Consider the following 14266-nt stretch of genomic DNA (forward strand, 5'->3'; position numbering starts at 1 on the left):
TCCCCTCGGCCGCGCGGGGAGGCGGGGCTCAGGCCGCAGGGCGCGGCTCACGAGGAGAGACGCGGGACGAGCGTGGGCCGCGGCCCCTCCACCCCATCAGCTCTCTCCTCCCCCAGGTCCTCTTGGTCGGAACAACCCAGCTGATCCCGACGTCCCAGCGCAGGTCCTGGAGAGGAAGGACTTAGGCCACGGTTGCCAGGTGTGTGTGCAGGGGGCCCTGGGTCAGGGTCGGGGGGGCCCGGGCGCCACCTCGCGCCACCACATGGCGGGCCTGCTGACGGGCTGGCGGGTGTCCGCACGGCCAGCGCCGTGGGCTCCGGCTTTCACTGAAGACCCACCCGCTCGGCCCTGCATTCTGAACTTGAAGTGCCCGGGGTGTCAGGGTGACTCTCAGGTCTGATGGAGTAAATCTTTTCAGAAGACCTCTGGGAAAAGGTGAGTGGGTGCGCTTGAGTCTCCAAGCCTCCTGGGGGCTTGCTCTATCTCACCTTCAGTGACAGGCTGGCTGGTCCATCTCAGGACAGAAGACTCAGCACTTGAACTTGATAAATGCCAGTTACATCATGTCATAGGTGATGTCATTGTTCCTTCTTCCGGGACACCTGTAGGACTCTGTGTCCTGGAAGCTCGCATTTTCACCACCGTAGATGTCTTCTTTCCACTGTCTGGTTCTTGGAGGATAATTTAGTCTTCAATCTCCTTGCAGTGCGGACATTGCTTCACTTTTCTTGGGGTGGGGGCAGTGTGGATGGGGTGGGAACAGATGGGGGACGGGGTTGGGGAGGGGCTCTGTCCGCACTGCGGACAGGTTAGGAGATCTGGGACCCCCCCTGCTTCCATGGCGACCACGGCCTGTGAATCTTGGCCATGGTCGTGTCGGGGGCCTGGAGGTGACGATGACCTTACGGGTCATCCCAGCACCAAACACAGACTCTGGAGCCCCAGGGAGGCTGGAAAACAAGATGCAGGAACCAAAATGGGGCAAAAAGTGGACCCAGGCACCATCATGCCCCAAACGGCTAATTTCCTGAGCCCGACACCAGCGGTCTGCCCTATAGTGAAATCAGGATGTCCCAGAGGAGGTGGCACCAGGACAGGGCACGGAGGGAGAAGGCGGCTGTTCCCAGGGTGGGCAGGGGCACAAGATGGCCCCAGGGCCCCAGCCCAGGAAATAGCCTGGAAAACACTGAGCAGTGAGAAATGAGCCCAGAAACCTGAGAGTGTGTGCAGCTGTGGCGAGTGGTGTGTGCTATGTGCTGTGTGTCTGTGTGGCGTGTGTGATTGTGTGTGTGTGTGTGGTGTGTGTATTTGTGGCGACGTGTGTGGCATGTGTCTGTGGCATGTGCGGATTGTGTGTTTTGTGTGTGTGTATGTGTGTGTGTGGTGTGTGTGTGTGTGTGGTGTGTGTGCGTGCCTGCGTGTGTGGCGTGTGCTGTGTGTCCGCGTGCAGCAGCAGTGTGGAGCTGTGTCTCAGGACGGTTGGGGCAGGAGAGCCTGTCGCCTAGCGACCGGCAGGGTTCCGGTGGCCGTGGCGACGGGGGACCAGGCTCCTGGCAGAGGGCTGAACGCAGAGGAGCTGGCAGGACAAGCCAAGGCTGCAGTGGGAGGTGGAGCCTGACAAGAAGGTGGGGACAGTCCCGTCTCGGGGCAGAGGGCCCGGCCCCGCGTGAACGTCCCACGGATGACGCGCGCTCGCAGCCCTGCGTGGCCCTCGTCACCCCGCGTGTCCCCTCGGCCGCGCGGGGAGGCGGGGCTCAGGCCGCAGGGCGCGGCTCACGAGGAGAGACGCGGGACGAGCGTGAGCCGCGGCCCCTCCACCCCATCAGCTCTCTCCTCCCCCAGGTCCTCTTGGTCGGAACAACCCAGCTGATCCCGACGTCCCAGCGCAGGTCCTGGAGAGGAAGGACTTAGGCCACGGTTGCCAGGTGTGTGTGCAGGGGGCCCTGGGTCAGGGTCGGGGGGGCCCGGGCGCCACCTCGCGCCACCACATGGCGGGCCTGCTGACGGGCTGGCGGGTGTCCGCACGGCCAGCGCCGTGGGCTCCGGCTTTCACTGAAGACCCACCCGCTCGGCCCTGCATTCTGAACTTGAAGTGCCCGGGGTGTCAGGGTGACTCTCAGGTCTGATGGAGTAAATCTTTTCAGAAGACCTCTGGGAAAAGGTGAGTGGGTGCGCTTGAGTCTCCAAGCCTCCTGGGGGCTTGCTCTATCTCACCTTCAGTGACAGGCTGGCTGGTCCATCTCAGGACAGAAGACTCAGCACTTGAACTTGATAAATGCCAGTTACATCATGTCATAGGTGATGTCATTGTTCCTTCTTCCGGGACACCTGTAGGACTCTGTGTCCTGGAAGCTCGCATTTTCACCACCGTAGATGTCTTCTTTCCACTGTCTGGTTCTTGGAGGATAATTTAGTCTTCAATCTCCTTGCAGTGCGGACATTGCTTCACTTCTCTTGTTTCTCTCACGCCCTCTTCCTTTTCCTCTTCTGGAAACCCTGACAGACACACATTGTGTCTGTGTCACTTAAATTTGCTCTCACAATTATCCCTTCCACACGTCTCTGTTTCAAGATCTGCAGTAATCCCTTGATGTGACCTTGCACGTGACTGGAGTTTGATTTTTGGCAACATCTTTTCTGTTAGTTGGCCCTTCCATCTGAATGCTTTCATCTGGGAATCATGTTTCAATACCAAGCCTGCCTTTCTGGGTTCTGAACCCCTGGTGCCTTGGTTGTGTTGTACAGATGTGCTATTAGATGCTCATGAAACCCACGCAAACTCAGGGCTGCTGTGTCCCGATGTCCACATGGCGTCACATCCAGAGGGCCAGAGCAGATGACCAAAAGCTGTGGCCAGCAGCTGAAACCTGCTCTTAGGACAATCCCCAAGGGGAAGTCACAGCTCACAGAAAAAAAGAGTCTTAGAATATTTTTCAACATTTCTGTCTCTTCCCAGAGTAACACATTAATATCAGCTGTATTTTCTGTGCATTTCTTCCTGAAGAGACAATGAAGGCCGTGCACGGGGCCTTCTAACCTCAACATTCCACCTGTAACAGCCGTTAACATCCTTGCCCCCTCCAGCACCCCCAAACACCCGACAGCCTCCCTGGCCATGTCCCTCCCTTTCCCAGTGGCCCTGCCCACCTGACTGGCTGGTTCCCTCCCACCCCTGGAGGGCCTGTTCCTGTGGAAGGAAAAACACAGGACTCTGGAAATGTGGCCTCTCCTGCCACAGGGGAAACTTGTAGGATTTCTGGTGGATGAAAGTGTCACATGATCACACCAGCTAAAGTTGGCTTTTCCTGCCCCGCCCTCGGTTTCCCCGGGGATGAGGACCTTTTCCTCACTGGGTCCACCATATCCCATGAGTCTTCTGATGAGGCGTGTGCATCTATAAACCAGCCCCCAGACTCATTGCTGCAAGTGGCCCCCAGGCCATGAGGGGCTGGGAGCTGCCCGCCCTGCGGTCATGGTGGGGGGCAGGGGGTGCCCTTTGTTCCTCATCCAGGGGGCCACACCCCCCCCCAAGAGCTGTTTTCCGCAGCTGTGATGTCACCGGGGCCCCGGGCAATGCTGGGCCGTGGGTCCCACCCCGAGTCCCCGGGCCACGAGGGCAGGAGAACATGGCCTGCCATGCCCCGTCCTGCCTTGCAGATGGCGTTCTGTGCCAGGATCTCGAGGCTCACCCTCCGAGGAACCATGTCCAGGAAGAGCACGGAGACTGTGCCACCCAGGCGGTCCAGGGTGAATGGCTGGTCGCAGCCCATCCACTGCTTTCAGGTCGTGATCTGGATCGTGTTCCTGATCCTGACCTTCACCACCTTTGGCATCTTCATTCCCTTCCTGCCACCCGAGTGGAGATACATTGCCTACAGTGTATCCTTTTACTGGGGGCATTGCTGTCATCTAAGGGGGCGAGGGGGTCCCGGAGGGGCCTCCAGTAGGCCTGGCTCCAGGCCACCCGCAGAGGTGGTCAGACCTGCCCTCCGCCCCGGCTCCCACTGTCACAGTGCTGGAAACCCCACAGCTGTCCTCCAGGCCGCCGCCGCCTCAGGGTCTGGGCTACAAGTGCCCACCAGCGCTGGGGCCGGGAGAGGGTGCCCAGCTGGCAGCAGGGGTGGGAGGGTCCCGGGTGGACAGAGACCCCAGGAGCGGGGGAGCCGCAGACGGGCCACGCACTTTCCCAACCATGGCTGAGCGGTTGCTCTGTGCTGTCCAAGAGGATTGGTGGGTTTTAATAAGGACTTGAAGAGCTCGCGTGCCCCCGCGAGGGTCACCTATGTGGAGCCGAGGCGCTGACGTCTGTGATAATGTGTGGTGGCTGTGTTCTGGGCGAGAGACGTCTGCTCTGAATGCTGGGGTGGGCGTCGGGGTGGCGCGGGACTCCACCAGGAACCCCGGCCCTCACACTGAGGGTCGCCACACGTTACAGCCAGTGGACAGGCTGGGCTGCTGCGATGTGGGCATTGGAACCAGCTTCTAAGAGTGGGGTGTTTGCGCCTGTGGCTACACTGCCTGCCTCGTCTCCTAGGCTGCCCCGTGCCCCTGGCCAGGTGTGTGTCAGTGGTGGGGATCGGGCGCGAGGGAGGTGTCAGGACCAAGAAGGGCCCTCTGTCTCCCGGGGCCTCCCAGCCCCTTATCGTGGCGCCTTTCAGCTTTGAAGAAGTGGAGAGAGCAGTGTGATGGACCCCAGCTACCAGGTACTCAGCTTCACCAGTTAAGATTTTGCCAGTGTTGTTTCATATCTCACACACATACACTGAGTATCTTTAAAAACCCCAGACATCATGAAATTTCACTGGAATGCCCCAGTTTGCATCTGACAGAGACTTTTGTCTCCACACCACCATTCTTCTTATCTCATCTAAAAAATCCCATGGGACGTTACCAAGATTGACACTTGTTGTTTTGCAGATGTGGGGCCCCCTGAGCCCCAATCAGTCAGAAAAAGCAGGGCATCTGCCTGGAGTGCCTCTCACTCAGATGAGGCCCATTTTTTCCCCTCGAGGTCATAGAGATAGATTTCTTTGTGGTAAGGTTTGCAGTGATCAGTTTCCTGAATAGGAAAAGAGCTCTTCAGCTTTTCTGTTTCATCTTCTGTCTGTTTTGGCAAGTCATGTTTTTCAAGACATTTTAGTATTTTGTCTAAATTGTCAAATTTCTTGGAATAAAATTATTTGCACTATTTCCTGTTATCTGTAAGATCTGCCGTGATGCCACTGCTGATCAGTCTTCCTAGGGTTTATTGCTTTTATCAGTTATTCAGAGAGTCAGCTTTTGGACTTACTGATTTTCCCTGTTTTATTTTTTTGAATTTCTGCTTTTATTTTTACTATTTATTTTCAATGTATTGTGGCTTTAATTTCCTCTTTTTCTACCTTCTTTTTTTCTTTTAAGATTTATCTTTATCCATTTATTTATTTATTTTGGCTGTGCCAGGTCTTTGCTGTGGCACGTGGGATCTTCACTGTGGCACGTGGGAGCTTTTAGTTGCAACAAGTGAACTCTTAGTTGCGGCATGCGGGATCTAGCTCTCCGACCAGGGATCAAACGCAGAGTCTTACCCACTGGACCACCAGGGAAGTTCTGTTTTTTCTACCTTCTTAAGGTGGAAACTTAGGCCATTGATTTTAGACCTTTTTTCTTTTTGTCGTATCTGAAGCTATAATTTCCCCCCTAGGTGCAAGCACACACAGACCTACAAACACACAAATATACATACAATGCACAAGTCACAAACCAGCCACACATATGGGCACCCACTCTGCCACACGCACAGAGGCACGGAGGCACAAAGATGGAGGCCAGAGGTCCAACTGGTTTGGCAGGGCCGTGCTCCCTCTGAAGTTCCCAGGACCTGTCCCAGCTCCGGTGGCCTCAGGCATCCCTTGGCTTTAGATGCCACCACCTCTGCGTCCTCACAGGGTTGTCCCGCTGTGCGTGTCTGAGTCCTGATCTTCTCCTCTTATAAGGACCCCAGTCCTATGAGATCAGGACCCACCATGAGGACCTCATCTCAACTTGATCATCTGCAAAGACCCCATTTTCAAGTAAAATCATTCACAGTTCCTGGGGTTAGGACTTCAACATCTTTTGGGGACACAGTTCAGCCTCACCTGTGGGTCTTTGCTTATGTGCTGGCTATGATGCTGTATCTTCATTCTCTTTCGGCCCAAAACTTAGCTGAGTTTTGGCCCTTGGAGCCTTTTTGAGTGTCCTGTGTGCTTTGTCCAGTAGCCACTGTGAGTGCTTACCTGCTTTGTGCACAGCAAGGAGCCCCGGGGTCAAGTGCACCCCGTCCCACGTGGACGGCCATTTCTTCCCAGAGTCCTGGCCCCCTGGTGGGCCTCTTGCCTCTGGGTGGCTCAGCACCCAGTCTGTGTGGCCCCCTCCTGCCTGTCCCAAGCGGTGGATGCAGGATGGCGTCCCTGGCTGTTCAGAGCTCAGACGGCCTTCAGGACATGTTTTCTGGTCCAGTTTCCTGCCCCCCAGACCCGCCACTGCCCCAGCGATGTTCCTCAGGCCCAGGCAGCTGCACTTGGGCGCCATGCTCTGGCCACTAGGGCGCGCCAGCGTCACTCGGCGCCTGCAGCGACCCAGGAGCAGGGAGAGCAGTGTCCCGGGTCAGGGCCGCGGGATTTCAGGAAGCCGGGTGGCATTCCGTGGGCCCGGTGGAGACAGGGAAGCGTCAGCAAGGCTGCACGTGCAGCGTGGGGGTCACCGTGCGGAAGCCTGGCCGCCCTTGGCCTGCGGAAAGCACTGGGCGGGGTGGGGCTCCTCTGGGACCCAGGCAGCGGTAGGGCAGCTCCGCGGGGGCCGCGCCCTCCCGCTGCAGGACCGGCGAGGCGGCCGTGTGACAGGGCGGGCATCCTGGGCTGGCGCCCGGTGCTGTTTGTTTACTGAACAAAGATAGTTGCTAGGGGACCGCCGCGTCCTCAGAACAGCTCGGGGCCCTGCTTTGCAGGGGAAGTGAGAAGGCAGACCGGGTTCTTCTTATTATTTACTTGAACCTAAGACGCTCCTGAGATAAAATTACATCGAAAGTGAAAGCTGGCAGCTTGAGGGCGCGACACCCCGCCTGTGGCACCTTCTATTCTGGGGGCTCGGTGACGGCCACTGAGTGTGTGACCGACAGCGGGAGTGGCCGGGTCGTCTCTGGCAAACGCAGACGCGGGCAGGCAGGTGGGCCCACGCGCGTACCTGTGGCAGACGTGTGACGTCTGAGGGGCCGTGGCAGCTTGGCCCACCGCATCGGGGTCTCGGGAACCCCCGGGCACCTGCAGGTTTAGGGGCTCTGCAGGGCTGCCTGTCAGGCTTGGGTTGGGCCCCCGGGCACCTCCCCCGTGAGGCTGAGGGTCTGAGCGTGGGCTGCTGTCCCCCCGCCCTCCCTGGCGGCGGTCTCGTGTGGAGCCGAGTGTGGACGTGTGGACAGAGCCCTTGGGCCACACTGGGCTCCAGCCTCCCAGCTGCCCTCCTGTCCACCCTCCCGGCCCCGCCCCCCGCCGTCTGATGGGGACCGGCCTACTCTAGCTCCGCAGAGCAGGGCCGCACCTGGGCCGCAGCGCGACTTCCTGCCACATCTCCTGTCCCGGGCTGTGCCCCCGCCTGTGTCCTGCGCTCAGGACACGCTCCCGTTGCCACAGCAACCACACAAACAGTGCTGTGTCAGCTGTGCCTCAGGCCTCGGGACGCGGGCGTAGGGGCACCAGCGTGCCCGGACCTTGCTGGCATCTCCAGATGGGACAGTGCAGGCTGGCCGCTGACCACCTGCCCACTGCCCCACACCCTGCCCAGGAGCGTGGCTCCGTCTGCTGGACAGCAGGGGCAGGGAGGTCCAGGCCACAGGAAGGGTGTCACTGCGGGATCTGGTCAGTCCCGTTCCCTGTGTCGGTCCCCTGGCCTGGCTGGTCCTCGGCTCTCTCGCCCTCACCGTGGTCTCTGTGCCCCCTGGCTGGGCCGGGCCTCTGGTGCCCCACGCCTGGCACCCAGGGCCCTGGGTCTGCACTGGAGGCTGGAGGACAAGGGAGGCCAAGCAGCTTTGGCCAGACCAGCTCCCCACTGAGGCTCACCGTGCAGCAGGGATGCTTGGTCCAGGCAGGACCGCGCCTGTGAGCACAAGCCCCAGAGCCCCAGGGCGGCTCCACTGCGGCTGAGCATTACAGGCAGGGCCAGCAGGCCCTGGACCCCCAACGCGGTGCAGCCTGAGAAGGACCCCAGAAGAGGGGCCTCTTTGCTCAGAGTCTGCACTGCCGGTGGGCCTCTGTACAGGCACCGTAGACCCTGTGCACATGCGGCTTTGCCACGAGACCCTGTGGGCGGGCGGAGAGAGGCGTCTCCGCACCACGCCCAGGCCGCCCTCGCAGGAGCTGGACCTGTGAACCCGAACCCTCCCAGCTCAGACCCATCCTGGGAAGCAGGGCAGGGCTGATGGGCAGGCCAGGCCGACACTTCCTCCCCTTCTGTTTGGTTTCCATGGGGACCGTGTGTCAGTTCCTGAAGAGGAGGTGGAGAGGGTGGGATCTGAGGAATTGATTTTACCCTGGGAGCCCTGGAGGGCGTGGGAGCTGGAGTGGGCCTGGGGGGTCCTGGGCTTGGGGGAGACAGCGAGAGACAGAGACAGACAGACAGACAGCCCCGGCCCACTCACCACAGAGGCTCACTGGGGGTACTGGAACCCTCCCTCCCTCCCTCCCTCCTTCTCCTGATGGCATGTGCGCTCAGTGTGGCCTCCCTGCCCCAAGGACCTCCACAGCCTGGCTTCGGCGCCAGGCTCGGTGCCCGCGGACACACACGGGCCTCTCCCGCTGTCCCAGCGAAGCTCCGCTTGGGTCGCAGGGCCACGGCCTCCGGCGGGCCCTGCTCTGTCCCTCAGGGGCAAAGGACTCGGGCGGGTTCTGCTGGGCGCGCAGGAGCCAGAGGGGCCGCTCCCATTCCCGGCCAGGCACAGGCTCCCGTGGCTGCCTGGGGCCTGGCCACCCGGCCACCCGGAGTGGGCCCCTCGCGCGTGCCGCCCAGGCCGAGCTGTCCTTGACAACCCCCAGGTGACCGGCGGGATTTGGCTCTTCTACATCTTGGCCCACCTGGTGGTGGTTTCCATCGACCCGGCCGAAGCCAGTGTCCGCCTCAAGAACTACTCACGGTCTGTGCCGACCTTCGACCGGTCCAAACACGCACATGTCATCGAGAGGCAGTACTGTCACCTGTGCAGGGTCACTGTGTGAGTACCCAGCCGTGCGAGGGGACCCCCGCGCCGTCCCGCGGGGGTGGGCTGGGCTCGGGAGCACCTGGTCCCCAGCAGCCGACGGGCGCCGCCCCTTTTGCAGAGAAGCAGGGGCCCCGACACACAGCCCCCCGCCAGGCCGGGGCAGGAGCGCTGTGGCCTTGGGTCTCACACAAGCCTCTGCCGCCGACCGGATCCCAGCCCGGGGCTGCTCAGGGCCCCAAGGGTGTCAGTAGGGGCCGGGAGGGATCTGACTCAGCCTCCGGGCCTCAGGCCCTGGTACCTTGTGACGGCGCCCAGCGTGAGGTTGGCCCTGCAGGCAGACAGGGGCTCTGACGGGCGGCCCCTCCCGACCTTCCTTCCAGGAATGTGAAGTCCAAACATTGTATCACCTGCAACAAGTGTGTCTCAGGCTTCGACCATCACTGCAAATGGCTTAACAACTGCGTGGGGAGCAGGAATTACTGGTGAGGGGTCTCCCCGCCTGGGACGTGGGGCCTGGGGTGGCACTCACCCCTCACGCGGCTTGCTCCCCCTCCTCCGGGACGAGCCTCCTTAAGGGGCCTCCTAACTGGCCGAGCACCTCAAGGTCCACCTGCCGTGGGGACGGGTGAGGGGTGTGGCCCTGCCGTGAAGAGCACCGAGGGGGCCAGGAGGTCCCGACGGCGGCTCCAAGCACAGAGCTGGCTGAGAGGGCTCTCCTGGCGGGCGCCTCCCCATGTCCACTGGGCAGGGTCGGCAGGACGGCGGGGTGGGGGGGCCTGGCACGCAACAGGGTTGGCCTGTGCGGGGTTATCTGGGGCATTGGGGGAGGACCTCAGGGCAGGACCTCACGGCGACTTCAGGTGAACCACAGACACTGTTTAACACTGAAAATGTTAAAGGTATTACAGCAGAAAGACTAAAGGAAGGCGTTTTAGTGGAACCGTATTCCAGGAATTGCCACCCAGGGTTTATTTGTTCGGACGGGGAGACCATTCTCGGGGTCTTTTGTGCGCAGAGTGCAGCAGTGATTTGGGTCTAAAACCGAAGCACGCAGCCCTGACGGGTGTGCTTTTCGAAGGCAGTGTGGCCCCGCTCCTTGGCGCTGGCATCAGCACCCCGGCCGGCCGTGCCCTTGGTGGTGGCTGGGAGGGAGCCGGGTCTGAACCAGCAGGAGAAGGGGACCCGGGAGGGGCCGGCTTGGACCAGTCGTGCCCCGTGTCTGAGCCTCCGTCTCCCTCTTGTGAGCTGGGGTGCTTAGTGTTAGGGTTAGGGCCCTCCTGTAGGACCGAGTGAGATCTCAGGTGCGTGTTGTGGAGCAACAGAAACCGCAGGGGAGGCCCCGGGGCCGTGGGTCTGTGCGGTCACCCCGAGAGCAGGAGAGAGAAGCCCAAAGGTCGGGAGCCAGAGGGGGACGGGCTGCGGGACGGCGGCCGGGGCACACCCTCAGCAGGGGCGACCCCGGGTCGCGCACACTGCCCTGGGCCCCGGCGCGCGTGCCGCTGGCTCCCAGGGCCCGGGCTGTGCAGCCGCCCGAGCAGGCTCTCGTCCCACAGGTACTTCTTCGCCTCAGTGGCCTCAGCGTCGGCCGGACTGCTGTGTGTGGTCGCCATGCTGCTGTACATCTTCACCCAGTACTTCATCAACCCCGCCAGGCTGCGCACCGACCCACACTACGGGAGTATGCACTGCCCCGGGCCCGGGCCCGGGCCCGGGCCTCCCCTCCCGCCACCTTCCTTCTGGGGGGCCACGTAGGGCAGCCCGGGGTCGAGCACCTGTCCAGGCTGAGTTGTGGGGTGAAGACGCTTGAGCTGGAATTCGGTCTTCACTGGCCAGCACATGACCCTTCTCTGTTTTTCTTCACTTAATTGTTGGAAGCCGCATGGCTGTGGTGTCAGGTCCCCTTGGGTCACAGAGGACTGTATCCTGGAAATGCCCCAGGTGGGGGCTCTGACCTTCCAGCTCTAGTTAGAGTGGGGAGGGCCCAGCGGGGCAGCGCAGTGGACGCCGGGGTCAGGCTCTGTGACCTGGGCACCTAGTTACCCTCTCCCAGCCTTACCTTCCAGATCCAGAAAGTGGATCGTGATATACCCACCGCAGTCAGGAGGGGCTGCAAGGGTACTTAGGCCAGGCAGAGCACACCTGGGCGAGGAGGAAGGGCTCACCTGGGCAGGGAGGGGCTCACCTGGGCAGGGAGTCACTCCCTCGGGCTGGTGTTCCCTCCCCCACTGCCAAGCTCTGCCTCCAGGTACTCACCTGACGAGAGGTGCGACCTTGTCAGCAGGAGCTGGATGCGCGTCTCTCTCCCCCCGGCACAGGTGTCTCCGACCAGAACACGTGGCTACTGCTCCTTCCGCTTTTCCCTGTGAGGACGGGCGCCCCGGTCTTCCTGGGCATCGTGGTGCTGATGCTGCTGCTTGAGCTCGCCAGCCTCGTGCTGGTCGGTCAGCTGCTCGTGTTCCACCTCTACTTGAGTACGTGCCCCCTGGGCTGCCCCGTGTTGGCCAGCCTTCGCCCCTGTGTTCACATGGGTCCCCGGGCAGGCAGCCTCCGCCAGAAACAAGCTCAGAGCACAAAGGACAAGTCACAGGAAGAGAAGAAACACCCCGCGAGGGGCAGGAGGGCTGAGTTCTGTTCCAAGTCCTGCGGGAAACATAAAGGAGGTTCAGGAAGTGGTCAGGACGGTGTTCAGAGACGGAAAAAGGAACAGAATCCATGAGGCAGGAACAGGACACTGTGGAAAAGAGCAGGGAGGTTTAGAAGAGCAACAACCAGAAACCCTAACAACGAAGAGCACTGAACTCAGCGATGGCGTCTCCACTAACCAAACTCGCTTGACGGAGAACCGGTGGTTTTCTCGTGTCCGCACGGCAGCTGCCCGGGGCAGGCTCCATCTGCCTTTAAAATGAGGGGAGGAGGCCTGTCCCGCACCCTGTGAAGCCTTTGTTTGGAAGTCACGACCGTCACCAACCTCTGCGGCCCCAAAGGGAAGGCAAGGCGCCTGTGGTGGCCGTGCCGGGTGCTCCGGCGCCCGCCATGCCCTGCTGAGCCAGAGACGAGGGCAGAACCCGCCCTGGAAGCCCCGGACGGCTCCCCCAGCTCCTGCGTGCACGGCGGGGCCAGCAGGGCCCTGGGCTCGGGGCCGGGGTGCGTGTCGGGGGCCGCTGCGTCTGTCCAGGCGGAGCATGCCCAAGCGCTGCTCTCTGCACTTCTGCAGCTGATGGGACGCGGTGAGTCCGCAGGAGTGAGGAGGGGCCTGGAGAAGTCAAGCCCACAGGACTCGGTGGCCGGCTGGACATGTAAGGACAGGAGTGTCCAGGGGCTAGTGGTGCCACCGTCACCGAGCATGAGGACACACAGGAGGCCTGTACAGGGGGAGACGTGCGGGACTCAGGACCGAGTGGGTTTATTTTAGGGTCTTTGAACCTCCAAGAATGGATTTCCAGGAAAACGTTGGGATTTAGCTATTGGTAGTTACAGTAAGAGTACCCTGGAACGTATCTACTTAACATCCTCGCGACCCCTCAGTCTCTGCGGGGTCAGACTCAGCGCAGTGGCGAGTCGGAATTCAGTCCAGGCTCAGCGCAGTGGCGAGTGCTCAGCGTGCAATCGGAGTGAAACCCTCGGGCCGGAGGCCCAAGGGAGAGCCGGGCACCGCAAGTGGGAGAGAAAGCGCCATGGAAGATGCTGAGGAAGAAGAGGGTCCTCCAGCGGCCCGAGCTGCCGGGTGGGCCCTGCAAGGCGAGTGGACACAGGTGGCCCTTCCTCAGTGAGGCCGGGCTCCGGCCACAGCTCCCAGGCCACGCGGTGTGTGAGGCTCTGCGTCCGTGTCCCCTCCTCTGCTTGATCACTGCAGTCCGATCGCCACACCTCACGCGAAGTGCGCTCAGAAGAGGGTGAGCTCCGGAGGCACGCAGGGGTGTCTCAGTCTGGATTTGGTGGTGTTTGTGCAAACCCACACGGAAGAATGAATATTTTCACGAGAATACAAACAGGGTCAAGTTTACATCCTCAAAGTGTGACACAGGTTCTGAGGGAATGTGTGCAGTTAATCAAGAAAGATAAGGCAAACGAAGCAAAAGCCCTTGGAGGAACCCTCAGGGAAGCGGACGGGGAAGGGGTTCTGAGCCTCGGGCCCCCGCGGGGTAGCAGCCGAGCGGGTCTTGTGAGGCCTTGTGAGGACTTGTGAGGGCAGGCGGCCCTCCGTCTGCTCCTCAAGCGGCAAATAGGCTTCTGTGGGTGGCCCTTTTCGCTTTTCAGAAATGATGGTCAACCCTCTGCTCTCACGTTTGTTAGTTTTCAGGGAAAGGTTGGCCCCTCCGCGAAGGCACACGAGTGAAACGGGCACGGCGCGTGCTTTCGTTAATAGTGCTTTTCTACTGGCAAACGTGTTTGAGAGTTTCTGCTAACAACCTGGGGTCCTTCCGCCACGTGTGGGAGCTGGTATCTCACCTTGATTAACACGGAGCTGGGCTCAGCACTCCCCCGTCCACCTTGGCTTTACGGGCCTGTGAGGGACGCAGGGCCATGGCTCCCCTGCCCGGGACGGGGCTGGTGGGCCGCTGCTGGCCGCGGCCCAAGGCCAGCCGGGCTTGGGGTGGCCTGGGAACCAGCCGCCACTGCCCCGGACACAGAGGGCGGGGCCGCTGCGCAGCTCATGGAGGGTGACTCTGCCCCTTGCCTCCGTCCTCCTTTCTAGGGGCCAAGAAGCTGAGCACATATGATTACCTAAATCAGGACGAAGAAGAACAGAGCTCGAATCCCCCGGCAGTGCAGAGAGATGTGACCCCACAAGGAAACGAGTTGTCACAGGTACTGGACGTCTCTCTGCTTCACCATCCAGGTTCATGCAGGGCCGGGGCAAGACCCAAGGTCACCTTGCAGCTAGGACCACTTAGGCACAGTCCTTCGCTTCTGTGTTGGTGTGTATGTGTGTGGCTGTATGTGCCTGTGCGTGAGTTTGGCATGTAGTGTGCACGTGTGTGTTGTGTCATTTCCGAGCTCACTCTCCCCAAGGTTGAGTCAGCAGGGCCGACTCCGTTCAGGCCGCCCATTTCTTCA

General features: G+C 60.9%; 1 protein-coding gene across 1 annotated transcript; it reads left to right on the forward strand.

The window, feature by feature from the left end:
- The first annotated feature begins 2268 nt into the window (after nt 1–2268).
- Nucleotides 2269–13806, forward strand: LOC309805685 (putative palmitoyltransferase ZDHHC11B). The gene is made up of 5 exons (XM_082623807.1): nt 2269–3879; nt 9045–9220; nt 9589–9690; nt 10762–10886; nt 11524–13806. The coding sequence occupies exons 1-5, from the start codon at nt 3553–3555 to the stop codon at nt 11922–11924; spliced, it is 1131 nt and encodes a 376-aa protein (XP_082479933.1). The 5' UTR covers nt 2269–3552; the 3' UTR covers nt 11925–13806.
- The last annotated feature ends 460 nt before the right edge of the window (nt 13807–14266 follow it).

Source organism: Mesoplodon mirus (genome assembly GCF_964341445.2).
Source record: "Mesoplodon mirus genome assembly, chromosome: 5".
NCBI lineage: Eukaryota > Metazoa > Chordata > Mammalia > Artiodactyla > Ziphiidae > Mesoplodon > Mesoplodon mirus.